This window comes from Branchiostoma belcheri, unplaced genomic scaffold (assembly GCF_001625305.1).
Source record: "Branchiostoma belcheri isolate BF01 breed outbred unplaced genomic scaffold, Haploidv18h27 scaffold354, whole genome shotgun sequence".
Taxonomy (NCBI): Eukaryota; Metazoa; Chordata; class Leptocardii; order Amphioxiformes; family Branchiostomatidae; genus Branchiostoma; species Branchiostoma belcheri.
The window spans coordinates 23,304-42,045 of NW_017803970.1; the positions used below are offsets into that span (position 1 = coordinate 23,304).

At 40.4% G+C, this 18,742-nt stretch overlaps 2 protein-coding genes across 2 annotated transcripts; both read right to left on the reverse strand.

Annotated features, from left to right (window-relative positions):
• Window positions 1–1,128: 1,128 nt before the first annotated feature.
• On the reverse strand, window positions 1,129–11,208 carry LOC109475925 (coiled-coil domain-containing protein 90B, mitochondrial-like). The gene is made up of 7 exons (XM_019776740.1): window positions 11,026–11,208; window positions 9,751–9,855; window positions 8,070–8,173; window positions 6,981–7,082; window positions 4,500–4,541; window positions 3,461–3,532; window positions 1,129–1,341 (listed from the first exon to the last, which is right to left on the reverse strand). The coding sequence occupies exons 1-7, from the start codon at window positions 11,180–11,182 to the stop codon at window positions 1,162–1,164; spliced, it is 762 nt and encodes a 253-aa protein (XP_019632299.1). The 5' UTR covers window positions 11,183–11,208; the 3' UTR covers window positions 1,129–1,161.
• A 3,580-nt stretch (window positions 11,209–14,788) lies between these two features.
• LOC109475927 lies at window positions 14,789–18,347 on the reverse strand. Its single transcript, XM_019776741.1, has 3 exons — window positions 18,207–18,347; window positions 16,805–16,990; window positions 14,789–16,196 (listed from the first exon to the last, which is right to left on the reverse strand). The coding sequence occupies exons 1-3, from the start codon at window positions 18,316–18,318 to the stop codon at window positions 15,790–15,792; spliced, it is 705 nt and encodes a 234-aa protein (XP_019632300.1). The 5' UTR covers window positions 18,319–18,347; the 3' UTR covers window positions 14,789–15,789.
• Between the last annotated feature and the right edge of the window lie 395 nt (window positions 18,348–18,742).

The following is an 18,742-nucleotide window of genomic DNA, read 5'->3' on the forward strand; positions in this document are numbered from 1 at the left end:
ACACACACACACACACACACACACACACACACACACATATACGAATGCCTCTGAAAACATAACCTTCGAAGGTAAATATAACCTCCATGTCATGTCATGGAGGTAATAAACAGATGCTTCTGTACACAAGGTCTGAATACTGCATGGTCAGTCTATACATCATCTACATAATTTGGGATAAGGCCACACCAATTTAATTTCTCGGTTAACGGATTCGCCCGCTTCATTTTTTTCTGATTTGCAAATAAAAATAAAAACTAAGAATCAACTGCAAAATGCTCATATTTTGCCCTGAACAGTTGAAAACAGTCATTTTTATCCTAGTTGTTACAGTTATTCCATCTTTCAATGCAATGGTATCATTAAAAGTTAAAAATTCATTGTTTAAATTTTGAACCAGCCAGGTGTGTTGACTTCATGGCTCCTATCGTACCATTTTTGGCCATAATAGGATGCCTGCGCCTGTTTTTATTTTAAGTTTTTTTTCGCCCGCACGCTCCATTATTTCTCTAGAAAAATCCGTTAACCAAGAAATTAAATTGGTGTGGCCTATCTAATGGGAGCTCTAATGTGTACTAACAGTATAATGAGCCCCAGTCATTAACGTGTGTCAGGACTGCAAAGTCGATGCCAGTTGAGAGAAAAAATTCAATTTGTTGTAAAGGGGGTATTATATTGTATTTAAGCATCTAAAGATGAGAACATGATTGATTGCTGACAATATTTCTTAGTGTTCTGCTAACACAGTTATGTACTACAATGTAGGTGACTATTTCCGTAATACTTAAGAGTAACAGTGTTGGACTTAAAAATTCAGTTTGACAAATGAAGACAGTTGTTCATTCAAAATGACATTTTGGACTTCAGAGCCAAATGTGTCAGTACACAAAGATTTTTATTCCTCTTTGTTTGACATATTATCCTTTGTGTGTACTTCGTATTACTCTTAATATTATACCATGAATAGTTGAACCCATATTATGTGGCGTCTGTGTGGTGTAGTGGATAGAGCATCCGACTGTCAAGCAAGGAGACCCAGGTTCAATCCCCAGGGTTGGACCCAGACATGTCCGGACATGCACCCAGACGTTGTGCCCTTGGAAAAGGCACTTAACACACATTTGACGTTAAATTCGGTTTAAAAATATTGGAGCCTGTCTGCTATTTCATGAACATAAGTCTGAAAAGGAAGGCTGAAGCTATGGCTATACACGTCAGCATGGAGCCGGCAAGGTACTTGATGATGTCTGCCTTGGATGACTCCAGTAGTGTCCTCAGACCTGCAACATCTGTTTCAATTTTGTTGTTTGTCAGAGCGATTCTCTTCTCCAAGTCTGACTCCTGTAACATAGAGGAAAAGACTTGTATGAGGATCATGGAACATTAAACATTAAATCAACTTAATCTTAACAATGTACATGTAATGTATTCCACATAAAGCTGCTGCAATATGTAAATTAGGGAGATAAAATAAGGCAGTTTTCTGGTCATTTGTTTCTTAAGCAAATTCCCTACCCCATTAGGCCACACCAATTTAATTTCTTGGTTAACGGATTTTTCTAGAAAAATAATGGAGCAGGCGGGCGAAAAAAATAAAAATAAAAACAGGCCTAGGCATCCTATTATGGCCCAAAATGGTACGATAGGAGCCATGAAGTCAACACACCTGGCTGGTTCAAAATTTAAACAATGAATTTTCAACTTTTAATGATACCACTGCATTGAAAGATGGAATACATGTAACTGTAACAACTCGGAAGAAAAGGACTGTTTTCAACTGTTCAGGTCAAAATATGAGCATTTTGCAGTTGATTCCGAATTTTTTTTTTTTGCAGATCAGAAAAAAATGAAGCGGGCAAATCTGTTAACCAAGAAATTAAATTGGTGTGGCCTAACAAGTAAGTGTAATTCAGGAAGTGGAGGTGTCAAAATATTACACCACACAAGTGCATTTGAAAGCTGAAAACACAGCTGTTAGCTTGTTTGTTTACATTCTGATATTTTGTGGTGGCAGCACAAAATAAGTGCACTTCATGTGGGCTAGGTGTTATATAATGCCTCTAATATTTAACCCGTATTTATGCATACTAAATATATATATATATATGGACAGATTGTTCACCAATACAAAATATTTAAAAAATGAATATGAATAACATATCTAACATGACAGACAAGCCATCAATGGATATAAGCATTTAAAGTTTGCCTTCCTGGCAATGGTAAAAAACAACAACATGTACCATTCTTGGCACATACCAACAATGATTATTAGCCTAATTACAAAAGATCATAAGAGTGTGTGCAAAAAAAGATCATGCCAAAATGAGGACATTTTCGTTATAGAACTGTCATATAAAAACTAATAACAATATTTCTAAGAAGCTAATGGCATGCTAACCTCTTGAAAATCAACTTTGAATGTGTCGTGAATATAACTTACCATTATATAATTTTCCGCAATTGTGCCTCCCTTTCTTGTTCATGCCCTACCTAAAGCCACACCGACTTAATTCTATGGATGACATTCTCTGAAGACCCCCAAACTAGTGTGTGTGGCCGAATAAGAAAAATTCCGGCCAAAAATAAAAATGCTACTAAACCACAGGAATACAAAGTTGGTATTCTGAATTTACGGCAGTACATAGTGACGTATACGACAATCCGGCACATACTGGCTTTTTGCAGAATTTATGAATCAGCAGTTTTTCAGCACTGCACGTATGTACTTTAAGTTCTTGAGTCCTGGAGCTTCAGTAGCCTGGGTGCCATCCTTAAGAGTTACCACCGGCTCTGTATTGTCACTAAGTACCCAGGTCTAGAGCCAAGCCAGAGCCTCGGGGGATGTGATTCTTTTTTTTTTTTTTTTTGAGAACAGATGAAAATCAATGCACGTGCGGATGTCATCCATAAAATTAAATTGGTGTGGCCTAACCTAACAAAAAACTGTTTCGTACTTCCAAAGTGAAGGTACCAACAGACCACACCGGTAATACATATTAAACTACAGGAAGGCTTTGAATGTCAACTGCACTATGTTTGGTGAAGTGTTCTATGGCCCACTTTACACACACCATTTTTAAGTTGACTCGGCGAAGTCGACTTGAAAAATTTCTGTTCACACACGGGGCCACAAAGCGACTTGGCACTCCCGGTGTGCCACCCTCCCCTCAAGTCGACTCGGTGGGTCGGTCTTGCCTGACTACTACACAGAGACGCTCAAGTCGACTTCGCCCATTTACACACGCAAAGCTAGTGGACTTGGCACCCCGCTGGCCGACTAGTTTGGATACGACTCAAGTTGTCTTTATTAGAATGCAACTTAAGTTGAATTATTTCTCTTTACACAGGGAAATTTTCGCTCGACTAGCCCAAGTCGTCTTGAGTTCTAGCTGACTTGAAAAAGCTATGTGTAAAGCAGGCCTATGTTTTGAAGTTAATGAAAATGAACTGTTTTTACCTTTTCCTTTGTCCTGCTTTTTTCCAGATTGATATCTAGAGCGATGTCACTCTTCAACTTGCTGATATCATCCTGGTGTAGGAAGAAAACAGAATAATCAACAGAATAATGTACAATTATAGATTTATACATGATCATAAATAACTCTTTGGACCATTATACAATTAATATACATATCAACCCTTTTACCATTAAACATAATTATAATGGTTCACAGGTTATGTATGATTATGCAAAATGGTGAAAAGGGCTATGTATAATTATGTATGAAAGAAAACTATAGGGCCAAAATCGTCATGTATAATAACTGTATAATTATGTATAATTGGACAACTCCCATGGGACTCTATACTTTTAGCACATCCAATACCCTCTGATATGTTACCATAAGAAATATAAAGCCAGTTTGGTTAAGCAGTTTTTAAAAATGTTCTTCTGCCATGATATTGCGGCATCTCTCCTGCCATCCGAAATATTGGACTGTTCCACATCAACCTTTTCCACTGCTCTCCAGTATCAAGTATTTTATAACCTTCTGTTAGCCCACTTCATTTTTTTCTGATTTGCAAAAGAAAAAAAAATTCAGAATCAATTAACTGCAAAATGCTCATGTTTTGCCCTGAACAGTTGAAAACAGTCCTTTTCATCCTAGTTGTTACAGTTATTCCATCTTTCAATGCAATGGTATCATTAAAACTTCAAAATTCATTAATTGTGTAAATTTTGAACCAGCCAGGTATGTTGACTTCATGGCTCCTATCGTACCATTTTGAGCCATAATAGGATGCCTAGGCCTGTTTTTATTTTTATTTTTTTTTCGCCCGCCCACTCGATTATTTTTCAAGAAAAAGCTGTTAACCAAGAACTTAAATTGGTGAGGCCTTAAGGTGTTATTAAAACCCCCAAGAAGTTTTTTTCAGTGACAGGTAGTCTCAAAACCTTTATGGAGTGAAATATAACAAAGACTGATGTCAATACAGGTATAAGTACTGTGAAAGGCGGACTAAAATCTTTAATTAAGTTGATCTATTATACTTACTTTAAGGGTTTTCTGTAGCTGTTCCACTTGGCCTTTCAACTTCTAAAATTGGCAGGAAAAAGGAAGAGCAATAAGATTCATGTAATCAATGCTAGGATTATCATTTTTAGTGTTTCTCTGATGTTACCTTGTAGCATTTTGACCAAACATGACATCATACCTAGCTGTATACATATAGAATACAACACGGGGTATTCCGTATCGCCCGAGGTATCGGCCCGACAGCGGGTCGGGCGACGGCCGCAGGGCGATCCGACTCGCGGGAGGGCCGGGACAGAGGGCGATGCGGAATACACCGTGTTGTATTTTATTTATGTTATACCCACACAACAAAACACGCCTTTCAATGCAAGATGAGCCAAAAGTTGGTGCCACTAAACCCTAAAATATAACAACATCAATTCCAACGTCCGGATTCTGTACTCGAATTTTCGAAAGGGGCACAAGCGGGTAGGGCAAAACGCATTTGAATAGCTTTATGGAAGCCATGGAAGCGTTCGATAACAGGTTCCGGACCGGGCCGTGCCATGAAGTACGGCCCGGTCTGGAACCCCGCCCGGGTATGATATAAAGGCCCCGGGTTATAGTATTTCACACAGGCTTCTAAAACTTCCATAAAATAAGCTCTTACATGTTTTGCATGCCCTGGGTGTCCTCCTTTCAAACATTCAAATACTGGCTTTGGACGTAGGAAGACTGATGTGCTTACCAAATTTTCTCACCTTTGGCCACACCAATTTAATTTCTTGGTTAACAGATTCGCCGTTTCATTTTTCTGATTTGCATATAAAAATAAAAATTCAGAATCAACTGCAAAATGCTCATATTTTGCCGTGAACAGTTGAAAACTGTCCTTTTCATACTTCTTGTTAAAGTCATTCCATCTTTCAATGCAGTGGTATCATTAAAAGTTCAAAATTCATTGTCAAAATTTTGAACCAGCCTGGTGTGTTGACTTCATGGCTCCTATCGTACCATTTTGGGCCATAATAGGATGCCTAGGCCTGTTTGTTTTTTTTTCGCCCACCCGCTCCATTATTTTTGTATAAAAATCCGTTAACCTAGAAATTAAATTGGTGTGGCCTTTTGGCACATTACACAGGGCTCAAAATACCCCTCCCTGTGCAAGTTGGTGCAGGTAAAATTGGTGCCATGCAACAATTTTTTTACCAGTAATTTGCACCGGTGCAAGTAAGCTTTATCTGTTACTACACTGGCTCACTACCCATAGAAATACCCAATAAAGAACTGAAAGGCTAACAAAACCAGAATCCAGGGAATTTTTCTTCATTTTCTAAAAGGTTACTATATATTCATTTTATTTTATTGTTACTATATATTTAATAGTCAATGCGATGGTTAATAGTTTATCCCCACAACAGTGTAAGCAAATATAATTGGATATAGTTACTACATTTTGGTACTTTTGGTTGAATGTGTATTGTGTACCTATTAGGCCACACTGACTTAATTTTATGGATGACATCCGCGCATTGATTTTCATCATCTGTTCTAAAAAAAAAAAAAAAAAAAAAGAAGATCACGTCATCCGAGGCTCTGGTCTGGATGGCACCCAGGCTACCAAAGCTCCACGACTCAAGACCTCAGTACATACGTACAGTCACTGTCGATTCATAAATCCGCAAAAAGCCAGTATGTGTCGGCCTGTCGTATATGTCGCTATGTTCTGCCGCAAATTCATAATACTGGCTTTGTATTCCTGTGGTTTAGTAGCATTTTTATTTTTGGCCGGATTTTTATTTTATTCACCCGCGCGCACTAGTTTGGGGGTCTTCAGAGGATGTCCATAAAATTAAGTCGGCGTGGCCTTATTTTTGGAGGGTGCAACTATTTTTGTTTTGATGCAACACAGTGTATTCTACATTAGTCTCAGCCCTCCCACGGGTCAGATCTCCATTCAAAGTGTTGGATGAACCAACCTGTGCTCAAATGGGTGTAGTATTCCATATGACGTGTTTAAAGTTAAAATTTTTGGTCCAACACAAAAAATTCATCACCTAGAGCTTTCAACCAGTCACTCTGGTCTTCCTCAGTCAAAGGTATCTGGTAGACAATTGAATGTCAGCCCCCATCGCGGTTCAATGTAGGGTGATGGGCCCGGATGTATTATGGCTTCCTTCACCCCTCTCAAGAAATAGTCTTCTTCAGTGTCTAAAATCCTTACAGTTTCTTGAGACTGGGTTAAAGAAGCCATTATCATACATCAGGGCCCACCACCCTACATTCAACCGTGACGGGGGCCGACATCGTCTACCAGATACCTTTGACCCAGTGTTGACGTCACACTTCAAAGAAGCAACGTGACAAGCTTCACTGGGTCAGTCTACTGAGGAAGACCAGAGTGACTGGTAGAAAGCTCTAGGTGAGAGAATTTTTTGTGTTGGATCAAACGTTTTAACTTTAAACATGTAACTACCAACACAGATGAACTTTCATGATATTCTATATATTATGACTTACATCATTCTCATTCCGCAGCATGGAGAATTCACTCTTCTCCAGAATGACCATGTCCTTGCGGATGGAGGACATGTGTGCCATCAGCTGCTGCATCATCACCTCCTGTAGAATACATGTAATCATGTCATCAACTTTATTGCTCAACAACTGTAGCTGGTACAACGTATGGCAAAGGAACAACAATGGTACATGCATAAACTAATACTAAAATATAATTCTAACGAGCTAGTCCATAATGATACTAAATCTATTGTGTTTTCTTAAAGGAAGAGTATTATTCTGTAATTCAGGGGATATATCAACGTTAATTAACTATTTACAATATGGTGTCGCTTTTGTAGTGATTCAGATATGAATTTTCCAACATACACTGATATCTGAGTAGGACATGAAAGGAGCATATTAGATGTCTGATTTTGAGTGTGGTAGCGTAACATTAGTTTTGGAAGCTATGGATTGCATCAACTTTTGTATGTTTCCTTCATATGTTGGACATCACAATCATAAAGTGGAATTCGTCATCAATTCACGAAACATGTCTTTTGACTAAGTACTTACTTTCAGCAAGTTGGATCTGTAAGGGAGGCTAATTTGCCTTTCAAAATAAATGGTGTAGTTCAATTTTTTGCCTCTGTTTCTGAGCAAAATGTGTTTAGACCCTTCAAATTCTGACATAAATGCAGATAGAGAACCCAACTTTCAATGGTTCATGCGCATGTACCCAGTGCATGGACCAGTACAGGTTAGGTGCTGGCAAGGTAGACATTATGTACCTGCAATTGTACATTGTACATACCTACCTATGCAGGAAAAATTGTGCAGGACCTGCACAGCTCCAATTTTACCTGCACTAACCTGCATATACCCAGTACATGGACCAGTGCAGGTTAGGTGCAGGTAGACATCAGAAATACCTGCACAGCTCCAATTTTACCTGCACTAACCTGCATATACCCAGTACATGGACCAGTGCAGGTTAGGTACAGGTAGACATCAGAAATACCTGCTCTTTAGAACAGGTAAACAAACTGTGACGTGATAATGGTATAGGTCCATTGGGGCTCAGGGAGACAACTTGTATCCACTTACCTGCTGGAGTTTGCTGACCAGTTCTTTCTGGTTCTTCTCCAGAGTGCTGTTCATGATTTCTATCAGACACAGAGTCACACATTCTGCCTGCTCCGGTGTAAATCCTGTAGGGCAAAATGTAAGCACAACTTTTTGGCAACGTCTCAGGGAGGAGCCTAATGGTACTGTATTGTGTGCAGTTTGCAAGAATTCTAGGAATGGTACAGGCATTTTGTCCACAGGCATGGAATGTCCACAGGCATGTCTCTGACCCACATCCATGCCCACATGTACATTCATGGAAACCCTTGGGAAGACCTGTCTGTCCTAGATGGTCCTATACTTTCTGTGACCCCAGGGCTCGTTCACTATACCCTCAGGCAAGGAGTGCACTGTATCTGTCTAGACTTAACAGGTACAAATTACAAGTCTTCCTCAAAATCATGAAGTCATGACAGTGCCATGCAAACAATAACCCTAACAGCAACTACTGTCGCCATGGCAATGTATGTTTTCATTGCCAGCCTTGTTGTACAAAGAAGTGTTAAGGTGTGTGTGGGGGTGGGGGGGCAAACGTCAGGTCTATCAAATCTATGCTGTCATACATTTGCATAGATGATGTTGTTTTTGCCGTTTCCTTTTCCCCTCCAAATACATAATTGGTCAGTGACCATACATGGACCATGGTCACTATGGTAACTTAGGGCTCGAAATTCATTTTTGGGAATAGGTGCACTGGTGCACCCAACCTAAAAAATTAGGTGCACATAAATTTTTTGGGTTCACCATTTAAAAACAAAACTTTTGCTCCTCTTCTGAGCTTGAATCTAAAATAAGAGCTAATTTCAAAATCTTAAGTACTACAACAAAAGTTTTATTATGATTTTTGTGACACTTGTATGCCAAGAATATCCTGTATACAATCATACATTTGATATGTACAAAAATACCTACAAAAATGCAGCCACAGAAAAAAATGGGTGCACAGCTCCAATTTTGGGTGCACTAGCAGTGTAGCAGACACCCTGTGGTGTTGGGATACATTATGTAGCAGGACAGAGATGCAGGGGCTGGTCACCAATTATATTAGTATGAATGTTTTTGACCTGAGTAAAGAAGAAACAGAGCTATAGTATGTGAGGGTGAACATTTATATAATCATATGCATTTGCTTTCCAAATATTACCGTTCTAGTTTTGCATTGTTTTCTACAATTACAGTAAGCCACAGCAAGTAAATTTTACGGATGACATCCTCTGCAGACTCCAAATCTAATGCGAGCGGTCAAAAAAAAAACACAGGCGGGCCGAAAAAAAACAAGGTTCCTACAATTAAAAATTTTGATTCAATCATTGTACAAATGGTTTTGATTCAGTAAGAACATCACATATACACAGCCACCATCACATATCACTGCATCAAAGTAAGAAACAAAACATTAAATCAGAGCTTTTTCTTGTCTCCTCTCCTCATAGTTATCTGCCATCCACCTTCCGGCATGGCAACAGACATCTTTGCCTATTTTCGGCATGTTGACCACTGTAACTTACAGTGTAAGAAGGCAATAAAATTTCTTCTTTTTTTCCCCAAAATCATGCGAAAATTAATGCGCACGCTGATGTCATCCATAAAAATTACTTCCTGTGGCCTTATTAAAATTTTATGGAAATCTTTGACATACAATGTGAGGTGCTAAACTTACCGTTGGTCTCCAGTCTGGTCACCAGTGTGTGAGTGTCAAACAGTAGATGTCTGTCTACTTTGGGGGTCAGGTCTACATCCCTTTTATGGTAGCACTGTTGACCACCTAATACCAAACAGTAAAGAAAGAACAAAGTCAATAAAATGGGGTGCTTAATTACCACATACCAAGTATATTAGTCATAATGTGTGTGCATGTGACATAGCAGCAGAGTGTTTAACTCTGAACCAAGTGGTCCTGAGTTTGAATCCTGCCTAATGTCACCGATCTTGTGCTCTTGGCACTTTACACGACTTTCCACTTCACTCACTAGTGAAAACGATGAGCAGTGTACAAAATACTTTTTGAACGGCAAAATTTAGGTTGCCCATCAGAATTTTAGGTTGCCCCACCCTAGTAATATAAGTTACTACTTTCCTCAAACTAAGTATGTTACATACATAAGCCTTTGACAATATTTCTAACAGCCTTTAGTTCAGTTAACCGATACATGTACTAGTAATAGACATTAATACCTAAAATTAAAAAGCATCAGCCGGATGAGTGCAAGCCAAGTCATGATTTTTTTTGGGGGGGGGGCAATTTGCGTAGAGCATTTTCCCATTATAATCCTACGTAATGCGTTGTAGCCACTTGTAATTTAACGTAAAGCTTAATCGAGAGGTTTCCTGAATTCAGCGTAATATGATGTAGCCAGCTCTAATTTAGTGTAGAGTGTTGTTAGGATCCCCCCATGCAGGCCCCCAATAATGGTGAGCTTGTCACAATTCAGCCCTCATGGCTGGGAAGAGAGAGTCCATGATGTAGCCGACCCTCTCAATAATGTATACCCCTGGCACTAGACTAGCTGTGCACCCAATTTCAGGTAATTACGAATGGCTGTTTTAAAAGTACTAGTATATTTACTCTGAGACCTCACCTTTGACACTCATGGACATGTGCAGTCGTTAAGTATATCGTCAAACCTTTCTATGACTCTGCAGGGGTTATATAACGTTATCTGCACATGTACAACTGTTGTGCAGCATAATTTACACCAATACCCCCCCCCCCCCAATTTCATATTAACTGGTTCAGAACAGACAGCGACCACGACTGTTGAGATGATGGGAAATTATAGATGGCTGCCCGATCAAGAAATGACTGCCTCGTGGTCGACAGTAGAAAATGTGTATAAAACTGTTAGAAGACGAAACCATGAAGTTGGAAAACACCACTTGACATATATGTCACGTTATGATAAATTATTTTCATCCTCGTACACGAATGTAATACCTCCGATTGCGGCAGTAGAAAAAGCTCGCCCAGTAGTCTGTCCTTCTCTGCTGATAGTTCCGGAATGTGTCATCATTTGAAGAAGACCCCTGAAGTTCCTCAGACCTCTGCTTCTGTGTCTACTAGCCAACCTCACCAGTATCATGGGCTGCGCCATTTTCTCTTCCTGTGGCGTAATCCGGAAGTACTCTTGGCCTGTAATTCCTATGAACTCCGCATGGTGACCAAATGTGTCCTACACCAGGGGTGCCATAGAAGGGGACCTGCATTTGCCCCGACAACGCTCTTCACTGAATTCGGAAACCTCTCGATTGCGCTTTGCGATAAATTCCAATTGGATACAAAGCATTACGTAGAATTAAAACGGTGAATACGCTCTAACGTTATACAAAATGCGCCAATAGACCTCATTCCAGATAGTCAAGTCAAGTCAATCTTTATTGCACAATTGTAACGGGTACAATGCATGGCAAACTCTTCAGTACTACATATCTAGCTAGCATCTACTCTCACGTCTACAGTATTACCTACAAGTTCTATGTATCGGAAATAACATTCTATTTCAAAAGTAATATAGTACATGTATATATATGGAACATGGCTGACATGATACAAGTTTTTATATATGACTGTATAAACTAGAGTGTACATCAGTTGGTTGAATCGGATATAATATGATTTCTTTTAACTAAAGCTTTGGATATATACTGGCCTATGTACAGGGAAGTTTCGTCGGAACATGACATGAGAAGTGTAAAAGTATCTGAGGTTGTTTTAGGTAATGTTATATGTGCCTTGTTGGTGATCGCATTCATAAGTGTTTCTCTTTCTTCGGTGTAGGACGGACATGATAACATAAAGTGCATCTCATCTTCTACAGCATCTTTACAAGTAGGACATCGTCTGTGAGTGGCTGGTACATTAATATAACGACCTTTATTGATTCTATTCTCGCTCTACGCTCTTTAATAGCCTGGGTACCATCCTGGTTAGTTTACGTCCGCTCCCGACCCTACAGTCGCTCCCACCAACCACATCCGTACACTGAGATATCTATATTTGTAAGAAAATAATTGATATGAATTGGAAACACCGATTTGTTCAAAGCTACAACAGTTTTTTCGGAGCCATTAACTGAATTCACATCATGCCTAATAGTGTTAAACATTGCTGCGTGAGAAAAGATTTTCCTATCAGGCAATAAACAAACGAAAAACAGAAATAATATCCAGAAGAAGAGTTCGTTGTGTTTGTATACCAGAGAGATACGACTTCTAATGAATGCTACGTGGTACATCATAATATATATTTTGCTGCAGATATTTAAAAAAACATACGAAATATTTCATCTAAAATTGTCCCAAACTGTATACAACACTGCCTGCTGGTGCAGGGTAAATACAAACCTTAAGAAGTGCAAAGTTGGCTATTGTTGGATTTCTTGTTCTTCATGTGCTGACTACTACACCTTATGTAAATTATACTATTAATTATGATATGTATTTATATTATGATAAGTTGAAAAATTATATTACTAAACTAACAAGAATTCTGAGATTCCAAACCTCCAGGGGGTATATAGCGAATGATGATCACGTAGACTGCTGAAAATTTCACAATAACAGTAATGTTAACGGTAACACTACAAGAAAAATGTTGGTAATGCCACTATCACAATACACGCTAACCCCCCTCCCTCCTAAAATATATGTCCATTGAGAAATCTGCGTTGGAAATAGGAAACCAAGATCAAGTTCAGACACCCCTATTTCAATAAATGGTGAAACCCCGCAGATCACCGCACGCACGTTCACACCGCAGTCCCTGACATTAGACGATCACAACGCGCGCGTCACGGGGGTGTAAACTTATCTTATTTTACCACCCTAAACACAATGAAAACAACAAAGCGACACGCGGGGTCGTGTGGCGTAGCGGCAGCGCTCTCGGCTAGGAACCGTGAGAGGCCCCGGGTTCGAGTCCTGACATGCCCTGACCGATCTTGTGCCCTTGGGAAAGGCACTTTACACAACTTTCCTCACTTCGCTCAAGTGTAAATGAGTATTGTACTGTCCATGTGTTGGTGGCGGCATTAATATAAGTTGAAAAAACTTATATACATATAATACATATAATACATATAATTCATTCAATTCGGAAGGATATCTCCATTCAACATCACCCATATAATGAAAAGTTTATTGCAAATTCTGCCCGGGGGCTACTTGCAAATTACCTTACCTACCTTACCTGGGCCCTTGGCCCCGTGCGGAGCATAGGCCACCGACGATTTCCCTCCATCCAGCTCTGTTCTGGGCTTCTCTCTCAACATCCTTCCAGTGCATTCCCAGTTCAGACAGCTCCTTCTCTGTGTCTCGCCTCCAGGAGTTTCTGGGACGGCCCCTCCTTCTTTTCCCTTTGGGGTTCCAGGACAGAGCCTGCCTGGTGGTACTGTCAGCTGGCTTTCTGACGGTGTGCCCGATCCAGCTCCACTTCCTTCTCAGGATCTGTATGGCAACTGGTTCCTGTCCTGCCCTACTCCACAGTTCTTCATTTCGGATCTTCTCCGGCCATCTGATGTTGTATATGCGTCTGAGGCAGTTGTTAATGAACGTCTGTATCCTGTGTTGTGTTGACTTGTTCATTCTCCATGCCTCTGCCCCGTACAGCAAGACTGACTTGACGTTGGAGTTGAAAATGCGTACCTTGGTGTCCATGTGGATTTCCCTGGAGGCCCAGATGTTCTTCAGCGTGACAAAGGCTGCTCTGGCCTTGCCTATCCTGGCTGAGACATCCTGTTCCGTGCCTCCCTGCTGGTCCATCACACTCCCCAGGTACACAAAAGACTCCACCTCCTTGATGGTCTCTCCCCCTACTGTAATAGGGATTCTGGTTTTGTTGTTGACCTTCAGGACCTCTGTTTTCTAAATGCAAATTACAAAACATAAAAGAACAATGGAGTAGGGTATAGAATAACTAAAGTCTACATGATAAAGGTGGCTGTCTACAACTATAACTATGTCTAAAACTACATATGTCCTACCTTTTCCAAAATTTGTGGGTTTTGGGAAGTTAAAAGAAGAATAGTTTTTTCTTGGTCTGTAAGTTTAGAGAAATTGGGATAAATTGTAGAAGTTTGAAAAGTCAATTCATTTCGAGCGTTGTTATGGAATGAACAGTTTGAAATAAAATGTATTTCGTCAATAATATCATCCCGATTTTATGAGAAAGATATGTTTCCGGAGGGTACATGTACGTAGTTGGGGAAGGGGGGGGGGGTATCAAAATAGTGTTAGTGTATGATAGAACTGCTGTTTAGTCAAAACTCAATGTCAAGTTGTCATTACGATTATTTTTTTATTCATTCACAAAAATGCTATCTAAAGAAACAGAACAGCTATTTCTGGAGTCGAATTCCAGATTCCTTATTTTAAATGCAGGAAGAAATGAGTTTAGTTTAGTTTAATACCTAGCTTTCATTCCACACACACGCATACACGCACACACATGTATACACGTGCACGCACACATGTACACATGTACACACTCGCATACACACCCATAACACTCAAAAGCAGTTCAAAAGCACTTTATTATACCACACAAAATGTTACAGGTTTATTGCAGTCAGAATACTACTGAAGTAATTTTTTACTTAACCATCAGGAACGCTCTGCAGTCCATCTGCAATCCAAGATTTCATTACTTGTATACAAACAAGAATCACCTCAAACGAATTCTGGAAAGCCATATATTATAAGGCACTATGTTCAAAACGTGACGTACATGGCCGAGTGGCCAAGGCGAGCGGACACCAAATCAAGAGGTCACGGGTTCGATTCCCGTGGCTAGATGTTGTGTCCTGTGGAAAAGCACTTCACGCGACTTTCTTCACTCCAGTCGGGTGTAAAAATGGGTACCTGACTTCGGTTGGGGAGGTAAACGGCAGTGGAACAAGAGCGATGGGCTCCGCCTTCCAACCCACTGACCCTACGGTCTAAAAAGGCTATGTTACTACGTATACCTTAGCTTTTGTTTTAAACAAGGTCATTATGTAATGTGATGCCAGCCTAAATAATAAGTTTATTGTTGGCTACATATATTTATCTAACTCTACAATGCTATGCTTATGTATTGACGTTAAAATGATAAAAGGCTAAACCAAAAATGTTGATACTTTGTTTCCCACGCTATTATTGTGCAAAAATGTACAGGAAATCATTAACTTTTGTACAACAGTATCACAGTAGACATTAGGAGAATTGTGCATATGCCCAAAACATAACAAGAAGAGCAGCTAAGTCTGCATTTTTAGTGAGGTATCCAAAACATGGCACCAGCTTTCATTTACTTTCAGTGCTGCAAATGACTAAAAGAGATTAATGTAATAAAATGCAACAATATCAGTCAAACCCAGACAAAATGTCACCATTCTATCTTGCCTGTAGCCTCGTGCACCAAATCACTGATTTCTCTGTCTGCTGTTCAACATCAATTTCTATTTCATTCTTCATATTGTTGTTCTATTAATTTCTATTTCCAAAAAGGGTCTTTGAGTCGAAAATACGATGTTTCAACATTGCTGTCTTGTCCTTGGTTGAATTAATAATGACTTTTTATCTGTTGCATGCAACAATTCTCATTGCAACATTTTATCAAGAAATTGATTGATGTAATCTGTTCTTTCACAGCCAACGTTTGCCATACTTCTGATTTCAGATATGATTGGTGAAGGGAGGAGTCAGTTCTAAGATCTTGGATCTCTTACACAAGTGTTTCTTTTTCTAGAACCTTGTTGTTGGTGCTCACTTCTGTAACAGGGTTTTGTAAAGGTGTCTCTCTGTTATCCAGCTGGGTTCGATAATTGCATCCCTGCTGGCAGGCTCTTGCTGATTGGTTACTCGTAACACCCTCAGTTTGAATCGCTCCTTCGCATTGGCCGGGTGGGCAGCAGGTGTCTTGTGTCAGATCCAGCTGTTGAGAGATGTTCGTTGATTGGTGAGATGAGGTCCGTGGCTGTGTGAGAGAGGCTGGTCGGTGTGAGCAGCTGCTGTCCGTGACTGGAGCTGGCAGTCTGGCCATGTTCAAGGCTGTGTCCTTCAGGGCTGATCCCGATCTAGGAATCTGCCTGTCAGTTTGTTGACAACAAGCTGCCAGGCCATCAGAGCTGTCTGAAATATACAGTACCATACAACATTAGTATGATTGATGATCGAATGTACGTTAATACATTGTACATAACACCACACGGATCTAATCCTTTCCGTTACCGCCACAGCTGCTTGCACCACAGAGACCACTTCTCTAAAGTGGGATTTTACCATTGGATTTGAGGCCAAACCAGTTTTAATTGGATCAATTGGTTCTCGGATTCGCTTGCTTTGTTTTTTTTGTTTCTGTCTTGCAAAAGAAAACATATTCAGGATCTGAAAAAAATGTTAGCTCCAACAGTTAAAGAAAGTCCTTGTCTTTCTAGTTGTTACAGTTTTTCCACCAATAAATGCTTTGGTTTAGTTAAATCCATTGATTGTTTGACTTATAAACCTTCACGGCTCCTACCATAGCATTTTTATGTTTTAACCCTGTCGCTTCATATTTTTCTGAAAAACAAAAACAAAAAAAAAAAACAGAGAACCAACAAATTAATTTGATATGGCCTGACGAACAAATTATAACACAGAAGTAAAATGTAGATAAATTATCATAAATAGTTGTCCTATTTTATATCGGGAGAGTATGACAGATGGAGAATTTGACTGCAACCTAAACACAGACACACCTCTTCCCCCCTTCTCCATGTCTGGCTCTTCAAAATCAACAACGTCAAAAACATCTGCATCGTCAAAGTCATATTCAAGGTCATCCGGTGCTCCGAGGCTGCCAGGGTTGGACATGTCGTCCAGAGACAGGTCCTCCAGGTCTGACACATTCACATCCATAGATGTGGTGCTGCACAGTGGAAGACCTAATCAGGGGGAACAACAAAACTGCTTCAATTTAATGCTGCAAATAAACAAATAAAACTGCAAATAAAACTGCTGCAAATAAACAAATAATCTTGTAAAAAAGATTTTAACTTTCATTTCTATTGTAAAATCAAACTGGCACATCAGGTACATGTGCGACTGAATTGTGCTGGATTTTACAAACTTAATTTTTCTATTATCACAACATACAAGACTGTACACACAACTACTGGTGCTCTGTACGTAATTATTACAATACTTTACGTAACTACTGGCACTCTTTACATATGTACATAAATATCAACTATGCTTGTGACATACTGGTTTATACCAGAAAAGGTGAAAAATTTAAAAGTAAAGGCAGGGAGCAACAGATTCTTTGCCTTGAGGGAAGTTATGGTGACATTTTCCTAGAGTTCTCATTCATGAAAAGACCGTCCTGCTGAGTTAAGCCCCGGTCACAACCCGCCATACGTGCTTTTTGTCCGTACCGTACGTTTTTCGGGAGGCTACGTCTGCTACGTTTTTTTCTGAAAACGTGTGGAAGGAGTGGCGTCACTCGCACGTCACTCGCACGTCACTCGTATGGTTTTGCAAGGTGTAAGAGTGTGGTCTGCACGCCACGTCTGGCCTTGAGCGGTTGCGTGCATCGTACGTTGCGCAAGTGGTAAGTGAGTTGTACGTGCTTACAGCGTACGATCTCTGTGCGATTGCAACTTTACCGTAAGGAGGCCGTACTCACACGTGTTTCTTCCGTACGGCACGTACGGGGCACGCGCGTTGCTCGTACTCGCACGCACGGGTGGTGAATCCGCAGACCACCCCTAGAAAAAGTTTTACTTGCACTTAAAGTTCCACGGCGTGTCTGCGTGTTCCCAAATCCGTAGGATTCCGTACGGAGGTGGCACTCACCACGCACGGATGCCCTACGTTTGCCCACGTTTTTGCACGTAGACAGCACGCAAAAGCACGTACGGCGGGTTGTGACCGAGGCTTTATGGAGTGGATTGGCCAGCCCCTTGCCAGCTGGCACACGGTATGGAGGGACGTAGTGTGCTCAGCTGCACAGAGCCCCCACTACCCGTGACCCCCAGTCAAGGGACCGGTAAGTGGCATGTAAGACATTTTCTAGTAAATCATTTACACTGATAACTGTCAATATTGATGTCAACATTATTTCTAAATGTACGATCAAAACCTAAACAACAAACTTACGGGAAGGGAGTCGGAAACCGTACAAGCTGGAATGTTCCATCTCTGCACCCAGACACTCCTGAAACTTCCTCTGGCGTTCCTTCAGCAAGGCCTGTTGTTGGCTGAAGTCCATTGTCGCTTATGTGCAGAATCAGACCAAGGAAACTGTGAGAGTATACTATTGTGATGACATAAGATTTGTCAAGTGTGCACACTACATCACACATGACTACAGCTGACGTGTTGGTAGCCTGGGTGCCAGACTGTTGCTAGATCTAGTACAGGCTAGGCTAGCTCCTCGGCTCCAGGGTCAACATGTCCCCAAGGGAATTTTAACACAGACCACTTTAGTTACTGTAGTATAATGTCCTTGGTTAGACCCTGACCAGAGTCTAACTTGGGGCTGGCTGTGGCCCTAAGAACAGTCTGGCATCCAGGCTAAGGTGTTAGCTGTTGATCTATGATCTGCATTCAATACGAATATGGCCTGGCAGTCAAATGAGTTTTCATTATTATTACCTTCGTCAAGAATGTTATGTTTCCAGAGGCATTCGTCT